General features: G+C 39.2%; 1 protein-coding gene across 1 annotated transcript in view; it reads left to right on the forward strand.

The window, feature by feature from the left end:
* LOC128795167 (connector enhancer of kinase suppressor of ras 2-like) overlaps positions 1-25,708 on the forward strand; it is a 169,133-nt gene that overhangs the window by 90,887 nt on the left and 52,538 nt on the right. Inside the window, exons 6-9 of the mRNA XM_053955729.1 lie at positions 3,027-3,068; positions 5,653-5,772; positions 15,027-15,086; positions 18,688-18,756. Of these exons, the coding sequence (XP_053811704.1) occupies positions 3,027-3,068; positions 5,653-5,772; positions 15,027-15,086; positions 18,688-18,756 (291 nt within the window). The remainder of the gene's footprint in view (positions 1-3,026; positions 3,069-5,652; positions 5,773-15,026; positions 15,087-18,687; positions 18,757-25,708) is intronic.

Below are 25,708 nucleotides of genomic sequence, written 5' to 3' on the forward strand. Positions count from 1 at the left end.
GCCATCTAGTTTGCACTGCAACTGATAGGAATTGTTGTTTCTTAGTAACTTCTGTGCCTGGTGTAAATTTTAAATTAGCCTCCCCTGAGGAGGTGGTTGGACCAGATAACCTCCAGAGGCCCCCTCCACCTGAGTTATCCTGTGATTCAGCAGCTGCCATGCAAAACCTGGGTGTTATTTTCAGTTTGAACTTTGCAGACTTCAGCTTTCAGCCCCTCCACCTTATTTTGCTTGCATTTGCTAAAGAACATTTAATCAAACATCTGTTCACTCTTTTCTAAAAATACACTCTGATCAAGTCTCTACCTTTGAACCAAGTAAAATGAGTCAGTTCTGTGCACTTGCCATCGTATATTTGCCTAATTCCAGAGTGGTCTGTTTCTTTTGAATGTCTGAATTTTGGAAGTATTTAATTTTATGCATGCCAGCAATGTATTTGGAAATATGACTTTGTCATATCCACCACTCAAAGACTGCTGTGGAACTTTCCTGTGGTGTTGTGGTGGGAAATGCTCCTCTGTAGGGTTTTAGTTTCTTTTCAGTAGTTGACTTAACTCACACTGTTTTATAGAACTAAGTTAATGAACTCAATATTTCACAATTTTTTTTTTTTTTTTATGTTTTAGTTAACTGTCCTCAAGAACTTGCCATAAAATACTCTTTATGGTATCTGCAAAATTTTGTGGTACTTGCATTCTTTCCTTCTTTCAGAATTAGAAATTGAACTTTTGACTAGAGTGTGGGTGAGCACCAGTCCCACTGACCTTTTCTCTTTATGAATATGCAGAGGAGCAGTTTTACTTTACCAGAGACAAAGTTGGGCTGCACTTTCAATTTTGGACATTCAGGACAGTGCAGTCCTTGCCTGGTTTGCAACGCTGCTCCTGTGACTGGTTTTGTAATTCCTGGGTTTTATCCTCTTACAGAGGGGAAATAGAACACAGCCACTAATTTAAAGGTTATTTTAAACTTTAAGAACAAATATTTTTATCGTGTCATCTTGCTACTGGAGAACATAGAAAGAATGTGACTAGAACTATTATTTATTTTCTAAGAAAAATAGATCAACATCCTAAAAATGGTAGTCCTGGAAGATTATTTTTTTAATGAGATCCCTAGTGCATTGCTATGTATCAGAGAAAAAGAAATAAGAAGGATATTGTGACCTACATATCTTAATATTTTAGTGTAACACTGCAAGTGCTTTTAACCTCTCAGTTAAACTAGTCTGATGTATTTTAAAAAGAAGTCAATATGCATCTATTTTGGAAGGAATCCCAAAGCCATTAACATTTTTCATGCTAATGTAATCTTGAATGTGCATCATAAGTACAGCTAGCATTAATTCTGCTCTACAAAACAGTACAATTTCAGTTTTACTATACATAAGTCTTCTATTCTTTGACCTGAAGTAATTAAGTTTGTTCAGAGGGAGGTTCAAATTGTATTTCTAGCACAGAAATTAAAGAAATAATTTAGACAGGAACATTAGCTCTGGAGTCAAGCTGGAAGCCCTGCTGTGATCATTTTGTTCTCTTGGTACGTGGAGGGTTAAAAGGAGATGGTGGATGAGCTGTTTGAAGTGTGCAAAACTTGTAGGGAAAACTGCCTTGGGCATTGCCAGCCAAACTGACTAATTGAATTTTTTTTTGTGCTCTAGAAAATAACAGTATGAATACAGAGGAAACATCAAAGGGATGCTTGACCATGAAATGCTAATATAAATTCTTTTGTGTTGCTTGATGCTCTCAATCTTCTGATTTTGACTTTCTTATTCTGTAGCAATATTCTTTAAACTGTAGTCACTTAGAAATTAATTTCTCCACAGGAGCAGCAATCCTCCAAAATAAATATTGACCTTGAGAGCTGAGGGAGGGGCAGTTCCTTGGGCTGAGGGTTTGGAGCAGCTGCCTCAGATGGGCTCAGGGAAAAAAATCCTCGAAGGGACACCCAAGGGACAAGGTTTGGGAGCTGGATGGAACAGCCAAGGGTTTGGGCTGCTGGAAGAGGGGAGCAGAGACTTCCAGAGGGTGTCCCAGCCCAAACTGAGCTGGGGTGCCTGCAGGGAACAGGGAATGAGGGGGTTGGAATCCGTGCGAGAGCTGAAGCAATTCATTCTTGTTGCTAATATATTAAGATGCAGTAAAAAGAGGAAATCTTGGGAAGTACAGGGAATCTTAAGCTGCTTGAAGGGATATCACAGAATATTCTGAGCTGGAAGGTTCCCACACATCAAGTCCAACTCTTAGGATAAAACCCCCAGCCTTGATGTTGCCATCTCCAGGCTCCGACAGCTGAGGGAATCTCAAGTTACTTGAAGGGATATTTCAGGTATTACCAGTAAGGTAAATTTTACTTGGAAACTTATTTAAGGGAAAAAAAAAAACCTAAACAAACACAGGTTTTTTAAATGATCCCATATCTTGTTCTGTAGAAAGTCTTTTCCAATGCGGAAGAGCCCTTGGAGAAGGATTTAACAATTTCCCAACATGAGGCCAGGGCTGTCCTCAGAGGGAACCAAGGCTTGGGGAGACCCTGTTCTAACCTCACTCTGCTTGGAAGAGATATTTTCCTTTTTATTTTATATTTTAGCAGAATATAAGCTGAGATTTGTGGTGTCAGGAGGAGGTGGGGCAGAGCTGCAGGGGATGGGTCAAATCCCTTTGCCATGGCTGTGCCTCAATTTCCAGAGGGTCACACTGAGGGAAATTTCAAACATTAATAAGTAATAGAGGCAGTTCAGCAATTTGTATCGTTTGTTTCATGAAACAAAAACAGTATTTTAACCCCTGTAATAGCACTGAAGCAAAAAGCAAGGTAAGGGTGACACTGGAATTATGGAGTATAAGATTGATTATTCTTAAAATGATAGCTAAAATAGGAAATTGACTACTCCAAAAGTAACAAGTCCTAAGGTTCATCAGGAATAAGTTATGGATTGTTAACAGCATAAAACTTTCTTTCATTTCTTAACAGGAAATTTAATGTGACATTCATTTAATTGGTTTTGTTCTGCTTTACCACAGGATTGTACGGTGTATGAAACAGAAAATAAAATTCTTCATGTGGTAAGTAATTCTGCTTCGGTATTCTCTATTTTTACCCCACACATGGAAATTAATTCTTCAAAAAACAAGGCTGCTATAGGAAAATAAAATTCCTTACTCTTTGGCATAATTTCTGATGAATTATATCAGTTGCTAAAAATTAAAGTTTCCCACGGTAATGCTCTCTGTTATAGCTACAGTTAATTACAAATACAGAATTATTGGTTTAGGTTTAGAAGCTGCACAATATTCTGCATAGTTAATATTCCTACCAGAAAGGCTGGTCAGGGCCATGGACCTGGTGCATCACTGGTTGTCAGACTGAGCATTTTGTGCCTTCAGAACTCAAAGAAATCTGATGACAGAGGGGAGTGGGAGAATCTTATTCAAGATTATTGATTAGATATTGGCCTTTAAGTTCAAATACTTTGTTTTCCTGGTACCAGCACAGAAACCTGTACTGACATGAGATAAAGCCTGCGGTGAAAGGGAACTCTCAAAGGATTTACAAGTTCAGATAAGCTTTTGACAAGCTCTGCCCAAATGCCTGACTCTTTTTTTCTTCTTTTTTTTTAAAGCCTTTTGCACATACTCTGCTTCCAGCAGGGATTAAAATCTGTCATAAAACATTGATGTGCTGTTAAATTTAGAAAGTGTGCAGTGACTTTTAGAGGAAAAAAAAAAATAGCTTACTATAGCAAACCTGGGTATGAATAGAACTTTTAAAAGCACCTGATACCTTCTGGGACTTGGGGTGTGTACACACGCATATAATTATAATATAATATAATATAATATAATATAATATAATATAACATATATTATTATATATATTATTATATATATATTATTTTATATATTATATAACTAATATATTATATATTATATATTATATATTATATATTATATATTATATATTATATATATTTTTAAAATATATTTATATTTATATTTATAGTTATATATTTTCACCTTTTAGCCCACAGTTCTAACTGTGGCAGGGACACCTTCCACAAACCAGGTTAATTTGATTGAAAACTTCTTGGTTGTTGATTTTACTACAAAAAGTATTCTCATGAGGCAACTCTAAGGTTAAAGCATTACAGTAGAAAGTAGAAAGTGTTGCTCTCTCTGGGGCTTAGTCTGCATCTGATCTGGGAAAATGCTGTCAAATGTTGAGGCATAGAGAGGTTTTCAGGTGGAAATTTTGGTAATATCTTGATATGGCAGTGGTCCAAAAGCTGGATGAAGAATGTACTCCCACACAGGGGCACCCACTACACTGGAGATTTTTGCTATTCTTGAGTTTCTCCATCCCTGCTGGGAGAAGATGAGACCCAAACTCTGCTCAGGGGTTCTGGTCCCGAGCTGAAACTGCTTGAAATATTTGTGGAAATGGTGACCTTTAGCTGCAGGCACACTCACCTCAGTGGGATGCCTTGCATCTTGCAGCTGATACAAAATCCAGATGCCACAGCCCGGGCTCCAGAGCTGCCCTTGGATTTCCACATGAGTAACTGCACAGTGAATGGAAATCCAACCTACAAATTTAAGCAGTTAACTTATTCATTGTGACAACTTTACTTGTTTAACTTCTGTGGATAGTGTCAAATGAGATATTAGAAAGCCTCATGGTTTTGCAAATGCCTGAAACAAAACTTCCCTGAAGGGATTTCACTGGAATTTGCTATAATTAGGAAAAATGAGAGTACAGTCCCCAAAGCAAAATAGATGCACACAGCACAGCCTTGACCAGAAACCCATCCTGAAATTCTGTTAAATGAATTCTTTCAAACGTTTTCAGGCACAGACTTTTTGAAGGAGTGTGCTCTAAGCAGCACACAGAAATTTGGGAATAAATCTTTCCACTGAATGTTGTCTGAGAGTTCAGCTCAGCTCCTCTCTGACCTACAAACTTTGCTTTGACAGATGGGGTGAATTTGTCAGCCCCACTGCTACTGTCCATGCAATGGGGCTCCAGCTTTGAGGGTGTTTCTGTGGATGTGCATTAAGATTTTGAGATCTTTAGCTGGAAGGCAGAATAACAAAATCATTGCATAGTTGTGGTGATGTAGAATATCAGTTAAAGGCTGTGTTCAGAGATGCATAAGAATTTTACTTCAGGAAATGGGTTAACTAAGGCACTTCTCTGCCAGGGTAATTTTTAACAAAGGACATTTTCCAAGTTGAAGAGCAGAATTCACCTAATTGTCACAGTTGGTAGGGATGATGTCATGATTTGGTAGCCAAAATAGGTTATTCAGTTGCATAAGACATTTATTTTGACATTGTATTTATAATCATAATGGATAAAGTTCATTGGGTTTGTTCTTTTGTCTTTAAAGTGCACATGGTTGGAGTGGAGAAGATAATTTAGAAATGTTCTTCTACAGCAGAACTGTACATGCATGTACAGTTCCTTGACATTTATGGATATTTTCTGTTCCCTTAACCACTTGCCCTTGGCTTTCATACACCTGTAATTTTTACAGTGCTAAGAATTAAAATTATCTGTTTATTGTTGGTTAGTTCTTAGAATAAGAACTTCTTCACTTGTAGCTGCAGTTGGATACGAGGGATTCTATTGCCTTGTTTTCCTTTGCAGTGTAAAACCCTGTCTGGGATTTGTGACCACATCATTTCCCTCTCTTCTGACTCTCTGGTGTCCCAGTCTGCACATCTCGAGGTCGTTCATCTCACCAGCATCATGCCCAGTGAGGGGTTGGTAAGTAGCAAAGCACTTTCAAGTTTAGCTCTTAGAATGCCCAGCACAAGCCTCAGTTCTTCGGGGTGATTTGGTTTTTGAATTTATCAAGAAATTAAATTGTATTTTCATGCAATGTCCTAATTTTTTTGGTAAGCTGAGTCAGAATTCTGAAGGTGGTTTAATTGACATTTATCTAAACAAAGGGATTGTTTGGGGTTTTTTCAAATTAAAACCTGTTTTACCTAGGGCTTCATGTGTAACTGTATGAGTGTTAAATCTGTGATCCTTTGACAGCCAGATTGCAGTTTTTGGAATGTACTGAAATAATCCTCAAATGCAAATACATACAAATAAATTTAACTAATGTAATTAATGTGATTTCGAAATGATTAGTGGAAGGTCTGTGCCTTGGACTTGCACTGTTCTATGCCTCCTTAATGATCAGTTCAAATAAAACTTTCAAAACTATAATCTCAGGAACAAAATAAATCTCTTTTATTTGTAAATTGTTGCTCACTGAGCAGCCTGGTTGGATGGCTCTGGACATCCCAGCTGCTCTGCATTGGTGGTGGGTCACAGCAGTGAAACGTTCTGCAGGAACAGTTTCAGAATTATTTGGCTACAGCTTTCAAATATTAATGCCCTGATATGTTTTTTTGGGACAATGGATTTTTGTGACATTTTAGTGGTTGGCGGGTAAAGGTTTCTGCCTCCCCTCTGTAGTCCCTTACTTTGCAACCATTTGATATTGTGGGCTGTAGGAACATAAGGGTTGTGCTTGGGAACCTGAGACCCCAAAGAAAGCTGGAGTGGAAGGTGGCACTGCAGGCACTGGGGTGTTCTCCCTCGCTCTCTTCAAGAGCCAGGCTGCTTTTCCCAGCACAGTCTCCTAGATTGCCTCCAGCTGCCTTCTCAGAATTCTTTTTATTTTTATTTTCTCCCTACAAGAAGAGTAATTCAGGAATGTTGCTTCTGGGTTGAAGGAAGCAGTTGTAGGAGGTAAAATAAGGGGGAAGTGGGGAGTGAAATTGGCAGCCACGAGGCTTATCCACAGAAAACCCCCAAAGTGACAAATCAAAATGCACTTGAGTGCCACTCTACACCTTGTGACATGTTTCCTGTTTGTAATTCAGCGTGATTTACAGATTTTAAATTTCTGTTAGTTGAGACACTTTGTATTATTTCAACATCTTCCCCTTTGTTCTGACATTGAATAGCAACAAACGTCATATGCAAATACTGTCAGAGTTACAAGGGCATAATTACTCTGAGGTATGCATATTAATCTGAGAATGACATATTTTAATAACATGAGGGGGTGTTGTGTGACTGCACAAGTTTACTTTATTCTTAGGCTGATTTAGTCAACAAAGAACATTACCACAGCATAAAGCACATTCAATTTTAATTCCGTGGCATCGCAGATGCTCAGCCCAGTGTGTAATCCTGAGCACAGATACAATTCCCTCGCCGTGCTGCTGCATCCTTATGGCCAAACGTGTTCCCTTTATGGCCCAGTTTCCCCTCTAGGTCTGATTTCTGGGTTAGTGCAGGGTACCCAGGAAATACAGGTCAGTACATTTGCTGTGAATATCCCAGTGCTTTTGACTTGCTATAGGATTACTACACCCTGCAGGCCAGCCCTCTGCATGGCTTTCCTTTCTATGCAGAAATGGGATGTGTTTCTGCTGGTCTAATTAGGGGAAAGTTCATTATCAGTGCTGCAGAGAAGGTGAACACAGAGCTGCATTTTCCTCAGAGATGATGGAGCACCGCAAGCAGGGCTGGGTGCTGCTGATGCTTCCCATGCAGTGATGGCTCTGCATCTAGGACAGGGGTTAGGCTGGTGGAGGACAGGAGTGGAATCTACCCCAAAAATAGCATTTCCTGTGGGGAGCTGAGATTTCCTGCTGTGCAGGCTAGGGCAGGTGTCTGTCAGGAGCTCTTGGCAGGAACTGCCCATAAAGAGCTGGAGTGTAATTTGAGCTGTGCAGTGGCCAAGGTGAGAGCTGCTGGATGGGATTTGGGGACTTTCCTGTGGTTCACATTCCCCTTTTTTCCTGGTAGAACTTGAGGAGCTGTGCTGGAATGGTCCTGGCTGGATGGACTGGGGCTGCAAGGACCCCTGTGTGGTTCTCCATCCACGACGTGCTCGTGAGTTAAGAGCCAACAAAAGGGCAGGGAGTGGGCACTGCTGACAGAGGACATGAGACAAATACTGCAATCAAAATTGCCTGGCAATTTCTCCTTTCCCCCCCCCCCTTTTTTTCCCTTAGATGAAGTGAAATCACAGTGAATAAGTGAGTTTTCTGTGCCTAATTGTGAAGGCGCTGTAACGTGTTAGGTTGGAAAGTTCCTTGTAATCAATTTTGCTGACACTGTGTTCTGTTTAGAAGAAAATATGAAAAAGGACTATAAATGGGAATAAAAGAAAAATCATGTGAAAAGGAAAAGAAAACATTAATCAGAATCAAATATAGAACAGAGTAATGAATTACAAATGGCTTTCTCATGATTGTATAGAGGATTTTTTCCACAGGATATCTGCTCCATTCAAGAGAGAAATGAGCACTATTCAGTGAATGGAAAGTATTCAGAGTTCCATTTTTATCCTTATCATTCAGTGTAGGGGTTGAGGCCTGATTTACCACACTCCAGCTAAGCTCTGCAGTCCCCGGAGTTACTAATTTCATCGTGAGTTGTTTTATTTATTTTTTATATGGCCTTCCTGAGTGCTTCACAGACACTAATTAATTCATCCTCACAACACACTTGTGAAAAGGATACTGTAATTTTAGTTTTAGAGGTAGGAAGCTAATGAACAGCAGTTGGTGTCAAAATCACCAAAAATGTGTTTTTCAAGAGCGGCTTACTGTACAAATTTTCAGAACATTTGTTACCTTTATAGCATAAATTTAAAACACAGGCTCTCTTGGGTTTAAATGTAGCTCTAATTTTCAGAGCTACTGAGAGCAGGGTTCATCCAGGGTTGGCACCTAGAAAACAAACACAATTATTTGCCATTGGAGAAAAGTGTGTTGTATTGTAAATCACACAGATTTATAAGAGAATTCAGTTATCTGGAACAATATTCAGCTGACTAAATTATGAGTCTTCCCACGTTTGCAAAACTCCATTTGCAAAATTTTTATTACATGTCTTCTAATTTCTTCCCCAAACGAGCCAGGAATCCTGTTGACATTGCATAAGCTCCCACATAAACAGAATTAATTTCCAGGTCCAAGTCCACACAGTTGCTGCACGGAGTCAGAACTCCTGCAGGGCAGTGTCTGTGTGTTTAATTGTGTAAATAAATTCTGGATCATAAAGCATTTTCACAAAGGGACTCTAAGTCACTGGAATGTGCATTTTCAGTTCTAGCATTTTCGAACTTTCCCTCTGTGCTTTTATGAGCTTTATGTCACCCTTTTTTTTTTTTTTTTTTTATCCCTCTCTAAAATACCTTCTTTGCATTCAGCTTTATTAAAGCCTGGCCTTATCTGCAGCCCTCCCAGGACACTCTGTGTGCTGTGCTTCCCTGGCACTTTGCTGGACGAAGGAATTTGCATTGGGAACACTCGCTTTGGAGTCAGATCCAGGTCCTGGGGACTCTCTTTGCATTCTGATCTCTGTGGGCATTTGTTGGCCTCCAGAAATATATTGGGGTTTATTCTTCTCTTTTTCCATTCCTTCCCCAGCTTCACTGGTCAAATTGGTTCCTCCTTTTCCCTATTTTGCCACTGATTTTTCAGTGGCAGATACTGAAACACCCTCCGTGTATTTTCTAGTTCATTTTGAAGTAGCATTAAGGATTATAAAGCACTTTTTTTCCTGAATTGTAGTACTGGGTATGGTAATACCATTAATATCTGAAGTGCACAGCATAACCAGCACAAACAAGATGTCTGGAAGGCGAAGCTTTGTTTCAAACAATCAATTTGACAAACTTCAAATAAATTCCTGCACTAAAAAAGTATTAAATTGTGAGAATCACCGTTAGCTCTGGCAGAACATGCAGACATAAATTTTTAGGAAATCGAATAGAATAAAATAACTTTGTGATTTAAGAAAATTGCCTCCCCACTTTTAATTTTTTGGCTTGATGGATCCACAATAAGCCCTTGAGCCAGGAGTTTGGGTTGCTGTTGGCAGCTCCTGAGTTTGCTGCTAAATCCTTGGGGATGAAGGCTGATGAAAGGCTAGAGAACCTTGCTATGATTTACCTCCTCCTATGCCCAGAGCCAGCTTTGGAACAGTTTTGCTGTCACATAAACAGGCAGCATTTTATTGGAGATTTTATAGAGATACAGAATGGGATCATAGAATGGTTTTTGAGGTTTGGGGCTTTTTTCCCCCCCTCCTGCTCTTGGATGATTGGGGATTGTCCATAGTGAGAGATTATTACAGCCAGTATTATTTCAGATGAAACTATTTTTTTTTAATCTTCTGAACTTGATGTCCAGCTCATATACCCAGAGACCCTTCTGTGTAACATGCAGCTTTAATCTTATTTGATGAGATTAATGATTCCTCCTAAGCAGGAGATTCTAAATGGGGAGGCAGCTGGGGTTGTGTTGTTTGCATTTGTATCTTCTGATGTCTGTGGAATGTTTTCTTCTTTCCTTCTGGAATAAAGGAGGACTTTTATCCCTCTTCCTTTCACTTTTTTATTCTTTTTCTCTCTGTTGTCTGGGCTTCCCCCCTGCTGATAGAAGCAGTGTAATCAGACCCACTTTAATTAAGATGTATGTTGCTAATATCCAGAGCCCTCTTAATTTTTCTGCAGAGGGAACTTTTACTGTTTCATTCTGAGAATTTAAGGAAAGCAAAGATTTTTATTTGTAAAAATAAAAATTTTTATGAAACCAGCTGTGTAATGTTGGAAAAACAAAAAAGCTGAACAAACAGCCAAGCTTTCAGATGCACAGAACCTTCTTTATGAAGGATTATTCATCTATCCAGTGTCCAGCTACCCTTTCAAATAGTGCTTCTCTTTCTCTGGCATTTGTGATTTAAGGTGATGGAAGCCAATCTCTCCCATTTTCACAAGAAAGAATTGCAAGGTATGCAAGAAGAAAAGGTAGAATATGAAGGCAGCTTTTTTTATGGGAATATGCCTGGCCTAAAACTGTCAGGGTGTTCATCTAATTATTTCAAATTATTTTTAAAGGCTTACAGAAACTTGACAAATTTCCCTCATGCTTGACATATAAAGGTTCTCATAGCCTACAAGCCCAAACAAACCCAAATTTTCTTATACAGAAGAATAAAATAAGTTACTCTCTTAAGTATTTTGAGAGGTGGAAGTTGTCTTGCAGGAAGGAAAGTAAAGGTGTTTAAATTTGGGCAAAGGACTGCAACATATAAGGCAGAAAAAAATTTTTTGAGAGGGACTTTTAATGGTATGAAATTTAAACAAAAAACTCCATCACCTTCTCAAAGCACTATCATGGTATTCATTTAAATGCATTTGTGTAACTTTGATAGTTGAAATAAGATTAAAGAACCGTTTTTTATGGGGCAAAGATCAAGGGGTGTAAGAGTTCCCTGATCATTTGTGGCATAACAAATCTGCATCTTTGCTGTCACTGCTTGCCTGTGCTGGAATAATTGTTGACACTTAAAAACACACTGCTGTCATTATATCCTGTTAATTAACCAGATGATTCTGCAAGAAAATTTTCAAGGAAATTCCCCTGACAACTGGATATGCTGTTTTCTGGGGAAAAGTCTCTTCAAAATGGGGTTTTAAATGGTTGATGCCTTCCCATATGTTTTCAAAGGTCAGATTTTAATTAAAAACCTTTAATTCACTTTGTCACTAGGGGACAGTGGCAGTTACTCAGAAACAGCCAGGGTTCTTGATTTGATGCCTGAGAAACATTTCCTTGTTCTGTAACATAAGTCAGTGTCATTCTTCAGAGTTTATGCCTGACACATCAGTTATTAAAGAGCAACTATTTATTTCTAAATGTTCACCAGTCTGAGCCATCTTCACAGAGGAGAATCCTTGACTCTTGCCTTATCTCGAGATAAGGGGTACAGCTTATTATTCTTTTCTCTGAGATCATTGTTGACATTCCAGAATAAACCAGAGAGACTAAAACCCCATTCGTGGGAAAAAAAAAAAAAAAAAAAGAGAGAGATTAATAATTTTGAAAAAGGACTCCAGTGATATTTTGCTTCTAAGGGCAGGAAACAGACTGGCAAGGGAACAGAAGGAAAGCTGGGAACTGAGTCACTGGGATGGACAGGACAGAGCAGGTTGTGACAGGGAAGGACATGGTGGGACAGGAATGGACATTGCTGAGTTTGTAGAGCAGGAGGAAGGCAGACAGAGCTGGGTGGAGAGGGCAGCAGTGGAAACTGGAAGGAAAGAAGCAGGAGAATCCTCCGTGCCAGGTGTAGGTGCCACTCCAGCAGGGTCTCTGCCACACTGGCCAAACCTCTGCATGTACCTGGCCACTCGAGGTGACCAAACAATTCTCTGGATATCACTACCCAAGCTGAAACATATGAAGTAAAAAAAATTAATATAAGAACTTTGATTTTTTTTTTAATGTAGAATAATCTTTCCAGCTTTTCAGGTAAATATATGTCAAGGGGATGCTCTGCTCCTGTAATGGTCAACAAGAAACAAGCTCATTATTTTTCTTTTGGGAAAACAAGGATGGAAGCTCTCTGTAGGATAATTTGAAGGCTATGAGTCATTCACTAAAATTGTTTATTTTTTTATATATTCTTAAATTTTAATAACTAGGATGAAAGAGCAGCTAACAAAATGTAGGGTAATTCTGTGTGATTAGTCAGGTTTTATGACTCTCCAATGGCATCTGTTAAGAGATAAAATTATAATTTGATTTTTTCCAAAAATACATAGAGATTAACAAGAGTCTAAGAACTTTAGGAAGAAATAAGTGGTAAAACTCAGTGAAAAGTTTAGCACTCTGTCCTCTTGTAGCCTTCAAGATTTTAATCTGTTGGGTTTTTTGAGCGGGGAATGAATCTTGTCAAAGCAAGTGGGGTGTTAGGACTGTGATATTAAATTTGATATAAAAGTGTGGCTGGAAATGTGTTCCTGAGGTTGACCAAGTGCTAAAAGAGCAGGAATGTTGTGCAATGTTCTCGTGAAAAGTTCACCGTGGAAATTCAGCATAACTCACACTAGATGGGCAAAATTTCTGCTCCAGGTTTTTAATGGAGATTTATAGTAAAATGTGGCAAACCCCAGCTCAGGGAAGAAATGCTGATGTCTGCTCCAGATCAGAAGGCTGAAGGATTGCTTTATTAAAACTATCCTATATGACATTAATATTCTATTTAAAGAGATACTACACTATTCTACACACTCACTTCTCACTCCCCTCTCTAACTAACTCCAACTTGTGACTCTGCTGAGCCCCAGCCACAGCTGGACCCCACTGGTCACTGACCCCAAACAACCTTCACCAGAATCCAGCCCAGCAATCCCTGCAGGTGAACAATCTCCACACCACATTCCACATGGGGAAAACAAAGCAGCAGAGATAAAGATTGTTTTCTCTTCTTCTCTCTGTGCTTCTCCAAGAAATCCTGAGAGACAGAATAATGTCTCTCTGTCCAGAGAATGTGAATGTCACAGAGATTCCCCATCCCATTGTCCACGGGAGCCTTCAGTTTTCCAGGATCCTGTTTGTGTCCTTGAGTTGGCAAAGAGAACTTTGTCCTTGAAGGGACCACAGAGACAGCAGAACAGATAAAATTAAACAGCTCTAAAGAAGGAAATTCTGAAGGGTTCACCAGCAGCTTCTTTCTTCCAGCTAATCCCATTTTGTGAAGCTGATTTCAAGACTGGCAAGATTTAATTTGGATCTTCGGTTTTTACAAATGAAATCGTTTATAAAGTAGACTAATGTAGGAGAACCACAGAGATGGGGAGTAAAATCTAAAGCAGAGTTTCCTATGCAAAAGAGTTAAGCAACCAGCCAGCAATCAGGTTTGGACAATCTTTATTTTTAAGGTTTCAATACATTTAAATCTTGCTGAAATGGAATTAGTTCACATTAAGGTAGAAGTTATGTTTTCCCATGAAAAATCCAAACAGACCCAGCTAGAGGAGGTTACTCAGGGCCTCATCCAATCACAATTTGATCATCTCCAAATCAGAGATTCCACAACTTTGCCAGTCTGTTCCAGTGTTTTATTTTCCTCATGGTAAAACTGAAAAAAATACTCCTTACCAGAGTTCCAACTTGTCTTTTGCTTCTCATCCTCCCACTGTCAGGAAGAGTTTGGCTCCATCCCATCTTCCAGTTTACTTGTGGAGAGCAGTATCTCCTAAACTCTGGAGGACTTTCAAGTTCTGGGTTTTTCTCGAGGGGTTGGGAGGTGGTGTTTGTGTGCCCCACCCTGCCTGAAGATCTCCATTAGCATTCAGGAATCTGGAAATTGTTTTCTCTTGACAAAATGTTCTTGGTTATTGCTGGGGACTCTACAAGCTTTGGGGCTGGCAGCACAAGGTGATGCAGAACTATTGAAAGAATAATAAATCAGCAGCACAATGTACCAATTAGATTAATTAGATTTCCAAATGTGATGGATAACTGTGCTGTGTGAAGAGATGGGAAGCTCTGACCTGGCTCCTGAGAGGGAAGCACAGGAGCCACTGAGCCTCCCTGACATCTGGGGCTGTGAGCGTGTTCAGCTCCACAGATCCCTGCTCTGGTTGTCTCTCTCCATCTTGTCAGTCGCCTCCTTGAAGGAGAATTCTTGATGGACTAATTACAAAGCTCCTGTTAGTTCACTGAGCTCATTTCCCCCCATAAATTAGCAATATGAGCACTGGCTCCTGTCTTTTCTGAGTTAGGCTCTGCCTTCGTTTTTACTGAATCGGGAACTCTTTGAAAATGGGGCATTTCAGTTTAAAAACTACTCCTGCTCAATATTTCAGTTTCAATGCTTCTTTTATGTCACCTGTAATAAAAAGAGATCTTGTTAAATATTTCAAATACTGAATAGACACAAGATTTTATGCTGATGCTCTGTGTTGAACTCTGTTCACAAGCTTTACAATAAAAAAAAAAAAGCATTAAGTGGGAAAACTCTGCTATTTATAGTGGTCTGGCTATAGATCTGTTAAATCTAGATTTGCAAATGTTAATTGACCACAGCTCTTTCTAGTCTGTTCAAATGTTATGGTCCTTAGAGCAAATCTATTATTTTAATTATCATGCAAATGTCCTGTATTTGTTTCCTGCAAATATTAATTACCCTTTTTGCTCTTTATTTTCCAGGGAATGTATATCAAATCAACATATGATGGACTACATGTAATCACAGGAACAACAGAAAATGTAAGATTCTTTCTTTTAAAATGCTTTCATCGTGCTTACAATTATTTTCTGTGTATCTGCAGTGCATTTTGTAATATGTAAGCTTGCTTTAAACCAACTTTTTATTAATATCTTTTTTCCTTTTTTATGTACATGTATCATATTACCTTTGCAAAGACTTAGTACCCTTGAACATAGATATAGAAGCGCTGCTGTGTTGGAATTATTAATAACTAATGCTATAATAAAGGAAATCTCAAACTTCTGCCCTCAGTGATTCCTCAAATACTCCTTTCTAACAACATTCACACACTTTCTGGCACAAGTGGTTTCCTTTACATTAAGTACATTATATTTTATGTTTTCTATCATTTGTGGTAAATATACAAGAAGAGATCAATTATAATTTTCATTGTAACCCCAGAGGTATTAAAAAACCTGAACTAAAATCACAGGGAGTTTTGCAGCTCAAATATCTATGTGAGGTTTGAGGGGACACTCAAGAGTGTGGCAGGAACAACAGCACAGCTTCTGAACATCCTCCTTGTTCCTCAACGTGCAGTTCATAATTATAAATTTGAAATCATTAAATTGACTTCAACTGCTGCCATCTAATTACTGTGACAGGCTTCATAACACGACCCTTCTGGTTCTCATCTTGTCTTCCAGTCACTGTCCCCACCCAGGCTCAGGTCTGCTCAGAGCTCAGAGCTGGGCAAGTGACAAGTTTAGATTTTATACAGCTGATATTGAAATGATGGATTGCTGATGCCCAAGGAACATCAAATGAGCTCTGTGAGATGTAAATCCTGGCTGGCAAGTGCCAGTGCTCTGCTGGCCCATATGGGTGAGCTCCATGTGGGATATTTTAATTGATTTATATACATTTAGTGGTATTTATATGGGTTTTGTCAGTGCAAACCCATGGAAAGACAGATGATTTGTATGTCACAATTTGGGAAGACAATTCTAATGCAAATTAAACTTGAAATTCGTTTGTTCATATTGTCACCATTGGCAGCATTTAGAAGTCTAAAAATAACTATATGTGTATCTTGGGTGCTGAAAATTATTACTTGATCCATCTTGATTATGTTGGAGAGATTATGTTCATAGATTGAATTACTCATGCTGTAATTAATCCATTTTTTTACTGTAATTCTAATTCATTTCAGAAATATAATGCAGTTTGTAGGGGAAAAATTGATATATTTGCAATTGAAATTCACAGAAAGAGTTACTAAATTGCCAGCCACTAGAATTTTTATTTTTTTATTTGGACTATCAAAACTTTCTGCTCTGACGCCACCAGAAAAAATTACTTTTTTCGTTTTGCTGGAAGTGTAATCACATGTGCAGATAAACCAGCTTCAAAGACCTTTAACTTCTGGTGTTTCAGCAAATTGATTTTTCATTCCTTTTGAAGGGATAATTGACCTCAGAGCCAGTGTTTAATTAGCTCAGCCTCATCCAAGTCAGGAAAGCAGCTAAAAAGAGAAAGAGGCAGGCCTTTGCTGTTCAGCTGAAGTTAACCATTATGGATGGTGGTGTTTACTGCAGCTTCCTGCTTGCCTCTCATGTCCCACTTAAAGCCAGAGAGTTTGTTAAAGTCACGCTGAATTCCAGGAATATTTCTGTTGCATGTTTGCCCCTGGGCTGCCAAAATTCTGCAAGTTTCCATGAAAAGGAGAAAGTGGCTCTGGAGCCCGGTGGGTCTTCACATCATCCACCTGAAGTTTGGGGTGAAATCCTGCTTGCTGTAGAGCAGAAGGGCTCAGGGGCTGCAGTGGGGTCTGACTGCTCTGCCAGGCTCAGCTCAGGGCTGGGGCCCCAGCCCAGGAGTGACCAAAGCCCTGCCAGAGGTCAGGCAGGTGAGGGGCTGGAATTGGGCTGGGAATGAAAATCCAGCAGTGGGCAAAACCTGTGCTTGGGACAGCCCAGTCAGGCTGGGAATCACCGTGCCCAGTGCTGGCTGATTGCCCTGTTGGCTAATTATTGGCTAATTAATGCCATCCCCTGCTCCCAGAGCGCTGCACGGCCCTGGCAGCAGGGGCTGACCCTTGGGGGCTGATGAGTCTCTCTGGCATTTGATTCAGAAATAATTGCAGTCATTTCCCCCTCAGTGGCAATTTGGGTTTTCCTTGTATTGCCTCCTCTTCTCTTTGTTCCTTTTATTTGTTCACCTTGTGTTTTTAATCTCCATTCACAAAAGGAGCGAGTGGGATTTTGGGTTGCAGACAGTGCAGCTGAGGAGCTCTTGCCTGCAGTGAGGTCATGACCATGAACTTCTCCACATCAATTTCAGTTCAGATAAATCCTTCCTTCCTTCGTGTTTGACACGTGGCTCGTGTTTATTGTGTTTAACAATTCGTGTTTTAGGCTGGCTCCAGGAGGTATCCAGGAGCTCAGCTCCATTTTGGTAACAGCTTTTTCTCTGTGCAGCTCCTCAGCAGGATTACAGCCAGGCCATCCCCTCCAGCTCCACGTGGCTCCTTTTCTGCCTTTCTTAGGAGTCTCTTGGCTTGGCAGGGAGCTTGAACTGTTTCTGGAGGATTATTTTGCTTTAAAAGTTTCAGCACTGTTTGACAAGGGACAATCGGTCCTCTCCTCTCTCTGACCTGTATCTCAGAGTAAATGTCCCACCTTGTCCAAGCCTCCTGGCTGAACAGCCAGCTTCAGCTGGGATTTATTTTCCAAGGTGACGTCTCAGCTCTTGAATTCTTTGTGGTTTTTTTTCTCCTGAATGCCAGGTTGGAGTGCTCTGTGTCAGTAGAACACTCTTGTAAGCCAGTGCACAGTGCAAACAATCTGCCTTGAATTCTCAGCTCTCTACTCCTGAGCCTGCTGATCTCCTCAATGCCCCTGATTTCTCACACAGATTTAAAATTTCATCAAAGCATCTAAACATTATTTGTACAATAGTAGTTGGCCATGTTTGAGTAGCTCCTCAATGGGTTTTAATCCATTTTCATGTGCTCAGAAGAAGCTATATTTAGGATAAGGGAGTTTTTCAGCTCCAGGATCACAAAATTATGTGAATGGTGTGTGTACATAAAATCTCCTGAAGAGCAAGTCCCTTACATCCATTTGTAAATTACCACATTCTGTGTTCAAATGGTTCATTTAGCACTGTCTTGGAAGTGCTGGAGCTGTATGTGAAGGTAAAAATACCCTTTGTGTGCAGAGTATCTTCAGTTCCCCTCAGCAGTGACACTGCTCTGTAGAGGACTGAGCCCTGATTTCTGTCCCACACCTGGCTGAGCCAGCCCTGTCCTGGGTGTGCTGTAACAGATTTAATTCCACGAGATGTGAATTCACCCAGGGTATTCCCAACAAGGCTGTGACTGCTCAGCTAAACACAATGGAATAGCTCAACTGGCCACAAATGGCAGCTGGAATTCTAGGTTGGAATGGCAAATGGAATTCTAGATTGCTTCATCAAATGTTATCAGAAAAAAAATTGTTCTTTATGACTATGACCAATTATCATTATTTGACAGCAATAAGACTTCTCTAGGCACAGCTTTCTTGGCTCCTTCAGCATTCATTGTTTTAATTCCTGCTCTTTCCTTCCACCTCCACACCCTCTCTTGTAAAGTAAATTTTTCTCTCTTGTCCTCAGTCTCCTGCTGACCAATGTAAGAAAATCCATGCTGGTGATGAGGTGATCCAGGTCAACCACCAAACTGTGGTAAGTATTTTGGAAATTCTGTGCTCCAGGCTTTGCCTGTCCCAGTGGTAAAAAGTATTAATTCTTCTTTGCCCAATTATATTATTATTATTTATGGCTTTTTAAAGATCATATTCACTGCTTATTCTGAATAAGAAAAGGCCCAAATTGAGTCCATAACCAGCTCAGAAGGATTAAGCCAAATTTACATTTTGCACAGCTGCTGTTCAACATCATACTCTTCTTGTGTAAGGAGATCCAAGAATATTTCCTTGAAGTTCTTAGACTTCTCATTATGCACTTGCCAGCTGGTTCAACTTCTCCTCTTGAACAGAATTTTGCATTCTGTTTAATGCAGGATCCAGATTAATAATGCAGAAGTGCTGTGCTGTAACAGCCGTGTATTCTGAATCTGTTGGGGGGAAGAGATAAAAACTATTAAAGTGTTGATAAAAATCTGCCAGGGTTGGGGTTTGGGCATTCTTGGATGGAGATTTATATTTTAAGATACCCATAAGCATGGGGATGCTGAACCTCAGTATTGCAGTAAGTAATTTAAATATAATTTAAATAGCTCCAGTGTTGCTGGAGCTACAGGTGAAAGGAACACTGGTATTTATTATTTCTTAGGCATGACTAGTGACAAGAACAATGGTCATTTCCTAACAAACTCCTAATTTGGCTATTTCACTTTGTCCTGGTGACCCCCATCTCCAGACACAGCAGCTGCAAAATTAAGAAATCTCTTTCTGTCTGTCACTTGTGTGAAGTGGAAATATGAAAGTCTGGCTATTAAAGTCTTATGATTAGAGAGCAAATATTTTCTCTTGAAAAGAAGTATAACTTATTCATTTACACTTTAAATGTTAATGCAACACACAGCTCTTATCTGTATTAGAGAGTTGTCATAGTTACAAGCTGAAAAATGCATTAGGCTGGCTTTCTCCATCAAACACACTCTTGAAGTGACAGATCTGATTTAATCTTTACTCCCATAGGTGAAATCCCCCATTCAGCTTCTCAAGAATTGGCTTTTTTAGCAACTCTTTCCATGTCTGTTATTACAGCAGGCTCAAGGTGGTTGATACTTGTAATCCCTTTCCACCTGAGGGCACAGGACCAACAACTGAGTCAAGTGCCATAAAAGACTTTTTTTCTAAAAAAAATCCCTCCCATAATAAATTAATTATTCATTCTGAAGTTTCTAACAAGCCAAGGAAAAAGATAAATGGCACTGGTTCTTTTGGAAGCTTATTCTTGCTTTGAAATGGTTGAGAAAGTCCCATTTTGTCTTCAGGTTGGAAAATCAGGCAGTAATAGTGAGTGTTTGCATGGTTCAGAGGTGTGTGTCCAACTCTCACCCCTCATGGATTAGAAGTTTTAATATTTTAATATCCCTTAGATCTTCAAGTCTGCCCTTTAAGTCACTTCTGGTACTCCTTGCTGCAAACCACCCTCAGCTGTGCTCCTTCTTCCCCCAGTTATCACGTTATCATATCCATATTTTGCTTATAATTAGCATTATTTCCATTAGTGGACTGGGATTAGTCAAAGGCAACAGCTCATTACATTTCCACATAATCAAAATTCTAATATTATCACGATCAGCTCATAAAAATGGGTGTAACCCATTTGAGAACAATGACTGGAGGGGGTCAGAGAACTCTGGCAGATCCCTGGTGTTCCTACAGGTTTTCCAGAGAAGGTTTTATTTTGGTTATCCTAACCAAGACATTTGTTTAAGATTGATGTTTCTGTAGCACTTTGGTACCAATATTTTATATTATAGCAAATATAAATCCCCTTCAACACAAGGTGTTTGGAAGAAGCTCTTCTGAAGATGATTAGAAAATGTCATTTTGTCCTGCCACTGCTAGAAATACTTCCCTGGGCAGAGAAAGTATGGATCTCTTTTAGCACATTCCAGTCCCATAGCTGACTACCAGCACCATTTAATCTGATTTTGACTGAACTAGGCCAGTGTATTTTCTAGACAAATTCATATTCATTTAATATGAGCATTTGAGTTTTAAAACTTTCATTGATGTTCCCACAACCTGTAATAAATTGCTCCGGTAGTTAATTATTCTCATTGCTGGGGGGGGGGGAAAAGTCATTTTATTTGTAGTCTATATTTGTCTGGCACAAGCTTCCAGTCCTTTGATCTTGATGTATTTTTATCTCATAAATTGGAGAGCAGGTTTCTCTTTTAGGTATTTTCAGGATGCAATCAAATTAGCTCATCACTTTTTTTTTTAGTAAGGTGGCTAATTTGAGCACTTCCAGTTTGTCATCCTAATGCATGACCCTCCTCAGCATCCTCTTCAAATTCCCAACTGCAGCACTCTGCATTTTTCACAGGAGTTATGGAGCTGTCCAGGACAAAGGTTCACTCATGGGTAGGGCAGAATTGTGGTGCTGAAAGAGTAAAAATGGGATTCCAGAGCCTGGAGCTGTTCCAGGGCTGGGTTAGGGTGGATTTCAGGAAAAAGTTCTCCCTGCAGAGGGTGGTTGGGCACTGAACAGACTCTCCAAAAATGGTCACAACTTTTTACAGTTTTACTTTATTTTCCCAAAAGCTTTTCTATGGAGTTGAGAGTTCAAAAGTGTTCAGGAGGTATTAAAGGAGAGCTGCTTCCAAATTATGTAATGCAACAGCTGAAAAAGTGAGAAATGAAAGCCTTTCCACGTGGAATCTGGTCCAACCAAGGAACACTCTGTAATACAATTACAAAGATCAAAGAAAAAATAATAGCAAGAAATTAATTAAAGCAGGCAATTCACCACTGGCTGTTAAGATCATTTAATCATTATCCAATTTCCTTATTTGCTTTTCTACTTGTTCTTCTTGCTTATAAGATTTTAATAAAGCAGCGTAAGAAACTTTAAGAATAAGTTATACATTCTAAATTACTGTCACCCTAACTCTTTATTTTTCCCTACAATACAACAACAGGCACCACTTCTGGCAGTGCCTTGTAGATTTTTACTTCCTTTCCTATAAAATTTTACAGAAGTTCTAAAGATGCCACTGTAGCATTTCTTTGTTTGCAAGATTAACAATTATTCTTTAAGTGGTGTATTTTCTGCTGCTCAGTTGAAATAGTAGATTTTATATTGTAATCATTTTTTTGGCATAAACTTATGAAAATTAAATTGTGTTAATTTTCCTTTTTAGAAAGGAAAATTTCCTTTTTAGTTTTTCAGACAGTGAAGATATTGGAGATCAAATAAATATTGATTCATCTACCTGACCACCTGTAAAATATTTTGTCTACTTCTGGATAGAGAAGTGATTTTTAAACAAGGGAAAACTGAATTTCTCTGTCTTCTATTCTTTGTTTTTGTTGGGTTTTTTTGTGTGGTTTTTTTTTTTTTTTTTTTTTTTTTTGTTTGTTTGGTGGGGTTTTTTGTGTGGTTTTTTGGGGGGTTTTTGGGGTTTTTTTTTTGAGGGTTTTTTGGGGGGGGGTTGGGATTTTTTTTGTTTGGTGTTTTTTTTTTCTTTTTTTTTTCCTTTTTTTTTTTTTTTTTTTGTGAGGGTTAGGATTTGAAGGTTATTTCATGGGACAGAGAGCAATAATAAGGCTTTTAGTAATTCCTGTTGAAAGCTCGATGTTACTCAGGAGCACCTGGCAAGACTCCAGGAGTCAGAATGCAGTAATTAATCCCAACCCAACTGAGCACCATAGAGCTGATGTGACTGAAAATGGCAAAGATGAACTTGGAATTAATCAGGAACAGGTTTCCAGCAGAAACTGAGTTTGGGTACCATTGTCTTGATATTAGTAATATCTTGTCTGAAATAGTGTGTGATCTTCAGGTCGTTTACAGCTATCAAAGGTGTTAAGTTAGATAGGAGCATTAAAAAAAACGTAATGGGTAGAAAGGAAAATGTGTCCTCTGCCTCACAGGAAGAGAAATTATTGAAGGATTTCAGTTTGGTTAACTCAGCCAGCTGGGGCTGAGACAGAATTCCTCTTTCTCCACAGACAGAGGCAATACAGACCAGAAAGAGAAACAATTCCTTAAGGCATAAAACACTGCTGTGCCAGAGCAAGAGGCCGCAGAAATATCTGTAATAAATCTGTTGTGCTACATGGTTCTTATATTCTCTTGAAACAGCTGCAGGTTTTAACTGAACTAGTTGCATTTTCACACTCGAGGTTGTTCTTTGGAATGATGGATCCTGTGCTTTCAAGGGCATGGAAGAAAGATGGGAACAGATTTTTAGTAGGGTCTGTTGTAGAGGGGCAATGACTTTATACTGAAAGAGGGCAGATTTGGATCAGATATAAGGAAGGAATTTTTTTTGCAGTGAAACACAGGCACAGGATACCCAGAGCAGCTGTGGCTGCCCCATCCCTGGAAGGGTCCTAGGCCAGCTTGGACAGGGCTCTGAGCAACCCACTTGAGATTGTCCCTGCTCCTGGCAGGGGGGGTTGGACTAAATGACCCTAAAATGTCTCTTCAAACCCCAAATATACTTTGATTCTAAAGACATGATCAGCAGCCTAATGCCCTTTCATACTCTTCACTGTCAAATTACATGCTTGAAATTAAGTGTGTCAAGAGCCTGGCACAATGAAATAATTTCAGCACTAATTTATTTGTGTGAAGACAGTCATTGAATTAATACCCTCGGTGTCTGTTTGCTGAATTGTAAATATGAGTCCTAATGAGAGCTCATTTTAGGTGGAGGTAATTCTGTAAATGTAGTGCCAGGTCACACCATCTGTGTTTCAGCACACTCTGCGTTGGGAAATGCAAGCAGGGAAAAAAAAAAGGACAAAAGCTGTCATGAGAATTTGAACTTCTTTCCCCAAAAGATGTCCTTCTGTTTCCAAACAAAGTGCCACATGTTAGTTATTCTCCAGGTCCTGCCTTTCAGAAAGGCTCAGCAAAGCCTCTCTTCCAGCAGTAGATCTTGCTTCTTCTTGGATTCTTGCTGTGTTTCTCCATTACTTAATGAAAATAACTATGTAAGATAATGGGAGAACATTTGGTTTTCCATCATCAATTATTGTTAGGAGCAGCTTGAATATTAATGAGAGTGAATCAGCTACAGGTGTTAATGACGAGCTTCCCGTTCAGTGACAGAAAAGTCTTATGATCTTCCAGCACATTTTTGTCTAATAATAATTTCTGATTTCCATCTTAATCAAACCAGCTCCCTTGATTAATTCCCTAATGAGGCAAAGTGAATTACTTAAAATACGAAAAGATGATAGTCTGCTTCCTTAAAAAAAGTTGGGTTTACACCAGCTGGTTTTTTTTGGGTTTTTTTTTTTAATGCAAATATGAAGAGAGGTCAAACTTTGCAGGTTCAAGTAAATATCCAGATGGCTTTGCTTGTGTATTTGAAGAGTCATGAGGGGAAACATCTGTCCTGGTTCCTGTGAGGGGTTATTGCAGTCAGAGCAGAATTACTTGTTTTCAGGTGGTTTGCAATATAGTAGGATATAAATGTTTGGAAAATATTTGGCACAACTGATTTCCAGACCAAATGCCTGAAAAGGGAGCTTTTAAATTCCTGTTAGTTATTGCTCTGTGTCTGCCACCCCAGGTGATCCAGTGAACAGAGCAGGCACAAGTCCCCCAAGAAATTAAAGTGTAACCTCCCTTCCCGCTGTGAGGTGCACTCAGAGGTTCTGTATTTCTTAAAACTCTTCCATTTTTCAGAGTCCTGATAGGGTTTGGTAAGGCAGTGGAGGAACTGGGGAGCCCCATTCCTGCCTTGTCCCCAGAACTTGCAGGGAAAGCAGAGAAAGGCACCTGTCCTCTGTCCCCCGTGCACTCCCAGCTCCACCATCTGAGTTAAATTTTATTTCTGAATTCCTACCACCACAAATAGGTATCATGTGTGAAGCAACAGGCAGGGAGGTGAATAACTGCTGCGAGGGCTCAGACCACTGGAATCCTCTGATAAACACCACCCTGCTCAGCAGTTCAGCTGTTTTCTCAGTTCCCTTTGATAGACAAATGCATCATGCACTTCATGTCTCTGCAGACACCCAAAATGCATTGATTTTTTTATTTTTTTGTGTGCATCTGCAGCATTAGGACATTTTTGAATGAATTTTTCCTACAGATCTGCAGTGAGTCATCCCCAGGCAGGTAGGCTTTCTTTTGAAAAGGGAGAAAAGGTGTTTTTCCAGCATGAACAGAGTTGGGATTTATAACAATGCTGAAATCCCTACTGCTAGTAGGATGCTTTCCAAATCCCATTCATGCAAATCCAGATCTTCTGAATGAGAAGGAGCAAAGTCATTATGAGGAGAGTCTAAACAAGATATTGGAGAACTAAAAAACACTGCTTTGCACTTAATGAAAGTGGGTTATGCTTTTAATGTTTTTTTCAACATCTTAGTTAAGGAGTCCCAGCTACAAAATTATCAGGTTTGGGTCTACAAAATCACCTCAGCATTGTGGAATTTCCTAGTACAGGAATGTATTGTTTTAGCAATTAATATTTTTGGAACTAATTTTTTTTTTAAGTTGCTATATTCTTAATTTTCCGCCAGGTAGTTTCTGTGAGAAAACTAACAAATCCTTTAATATGGACAGGAGTCCACAAGTTTCTTTTTACCTGGAGCTCTTTTTTCCACACTGAGGATGTATAAACAAATAAAAATTAATGATTGTGGCAATCTTAAGTATAAACTACGAAAATGTCAAACAGCTGCCTGTCTCTGACCACTCTGAGTGAATTATTTTGCATTCTTCTGTGTTTTTGCCATCTTTAGCATCTAAATTAGCATCCATTTTCATTTATGGAGGGGAAAAAATCACGCTGGTCTTTTATTTCTTCATTATTCTAGCTTTAAATTAACTTTCCTTGCTGAAATAGCTTAATCCATTTTGTAGAATTTGATTTTGACTGTATGTGCTAACAATCTAAAAGGAGCAAAATACCTTTGTGGAGAATGCATCTTCCCAGAGCTAGAAGTCAGTCATTGCTTTAAAGACTGATTCT

This window comes from Vidua chalybeata, chromosome 14 (assembly GCF_026979565.1).
Source record: "Vidua chalybeata isolate OUT-0048 chromosome 14, bVidCha1 merged haplotype, whole genome shotgun sequence".
NCBI classification, from domain to species: Eukaryota; Metazoa; Chordata; class Aves; order Passeriformes; family Viduidae; genus Vidua; species Vidua chalybeata.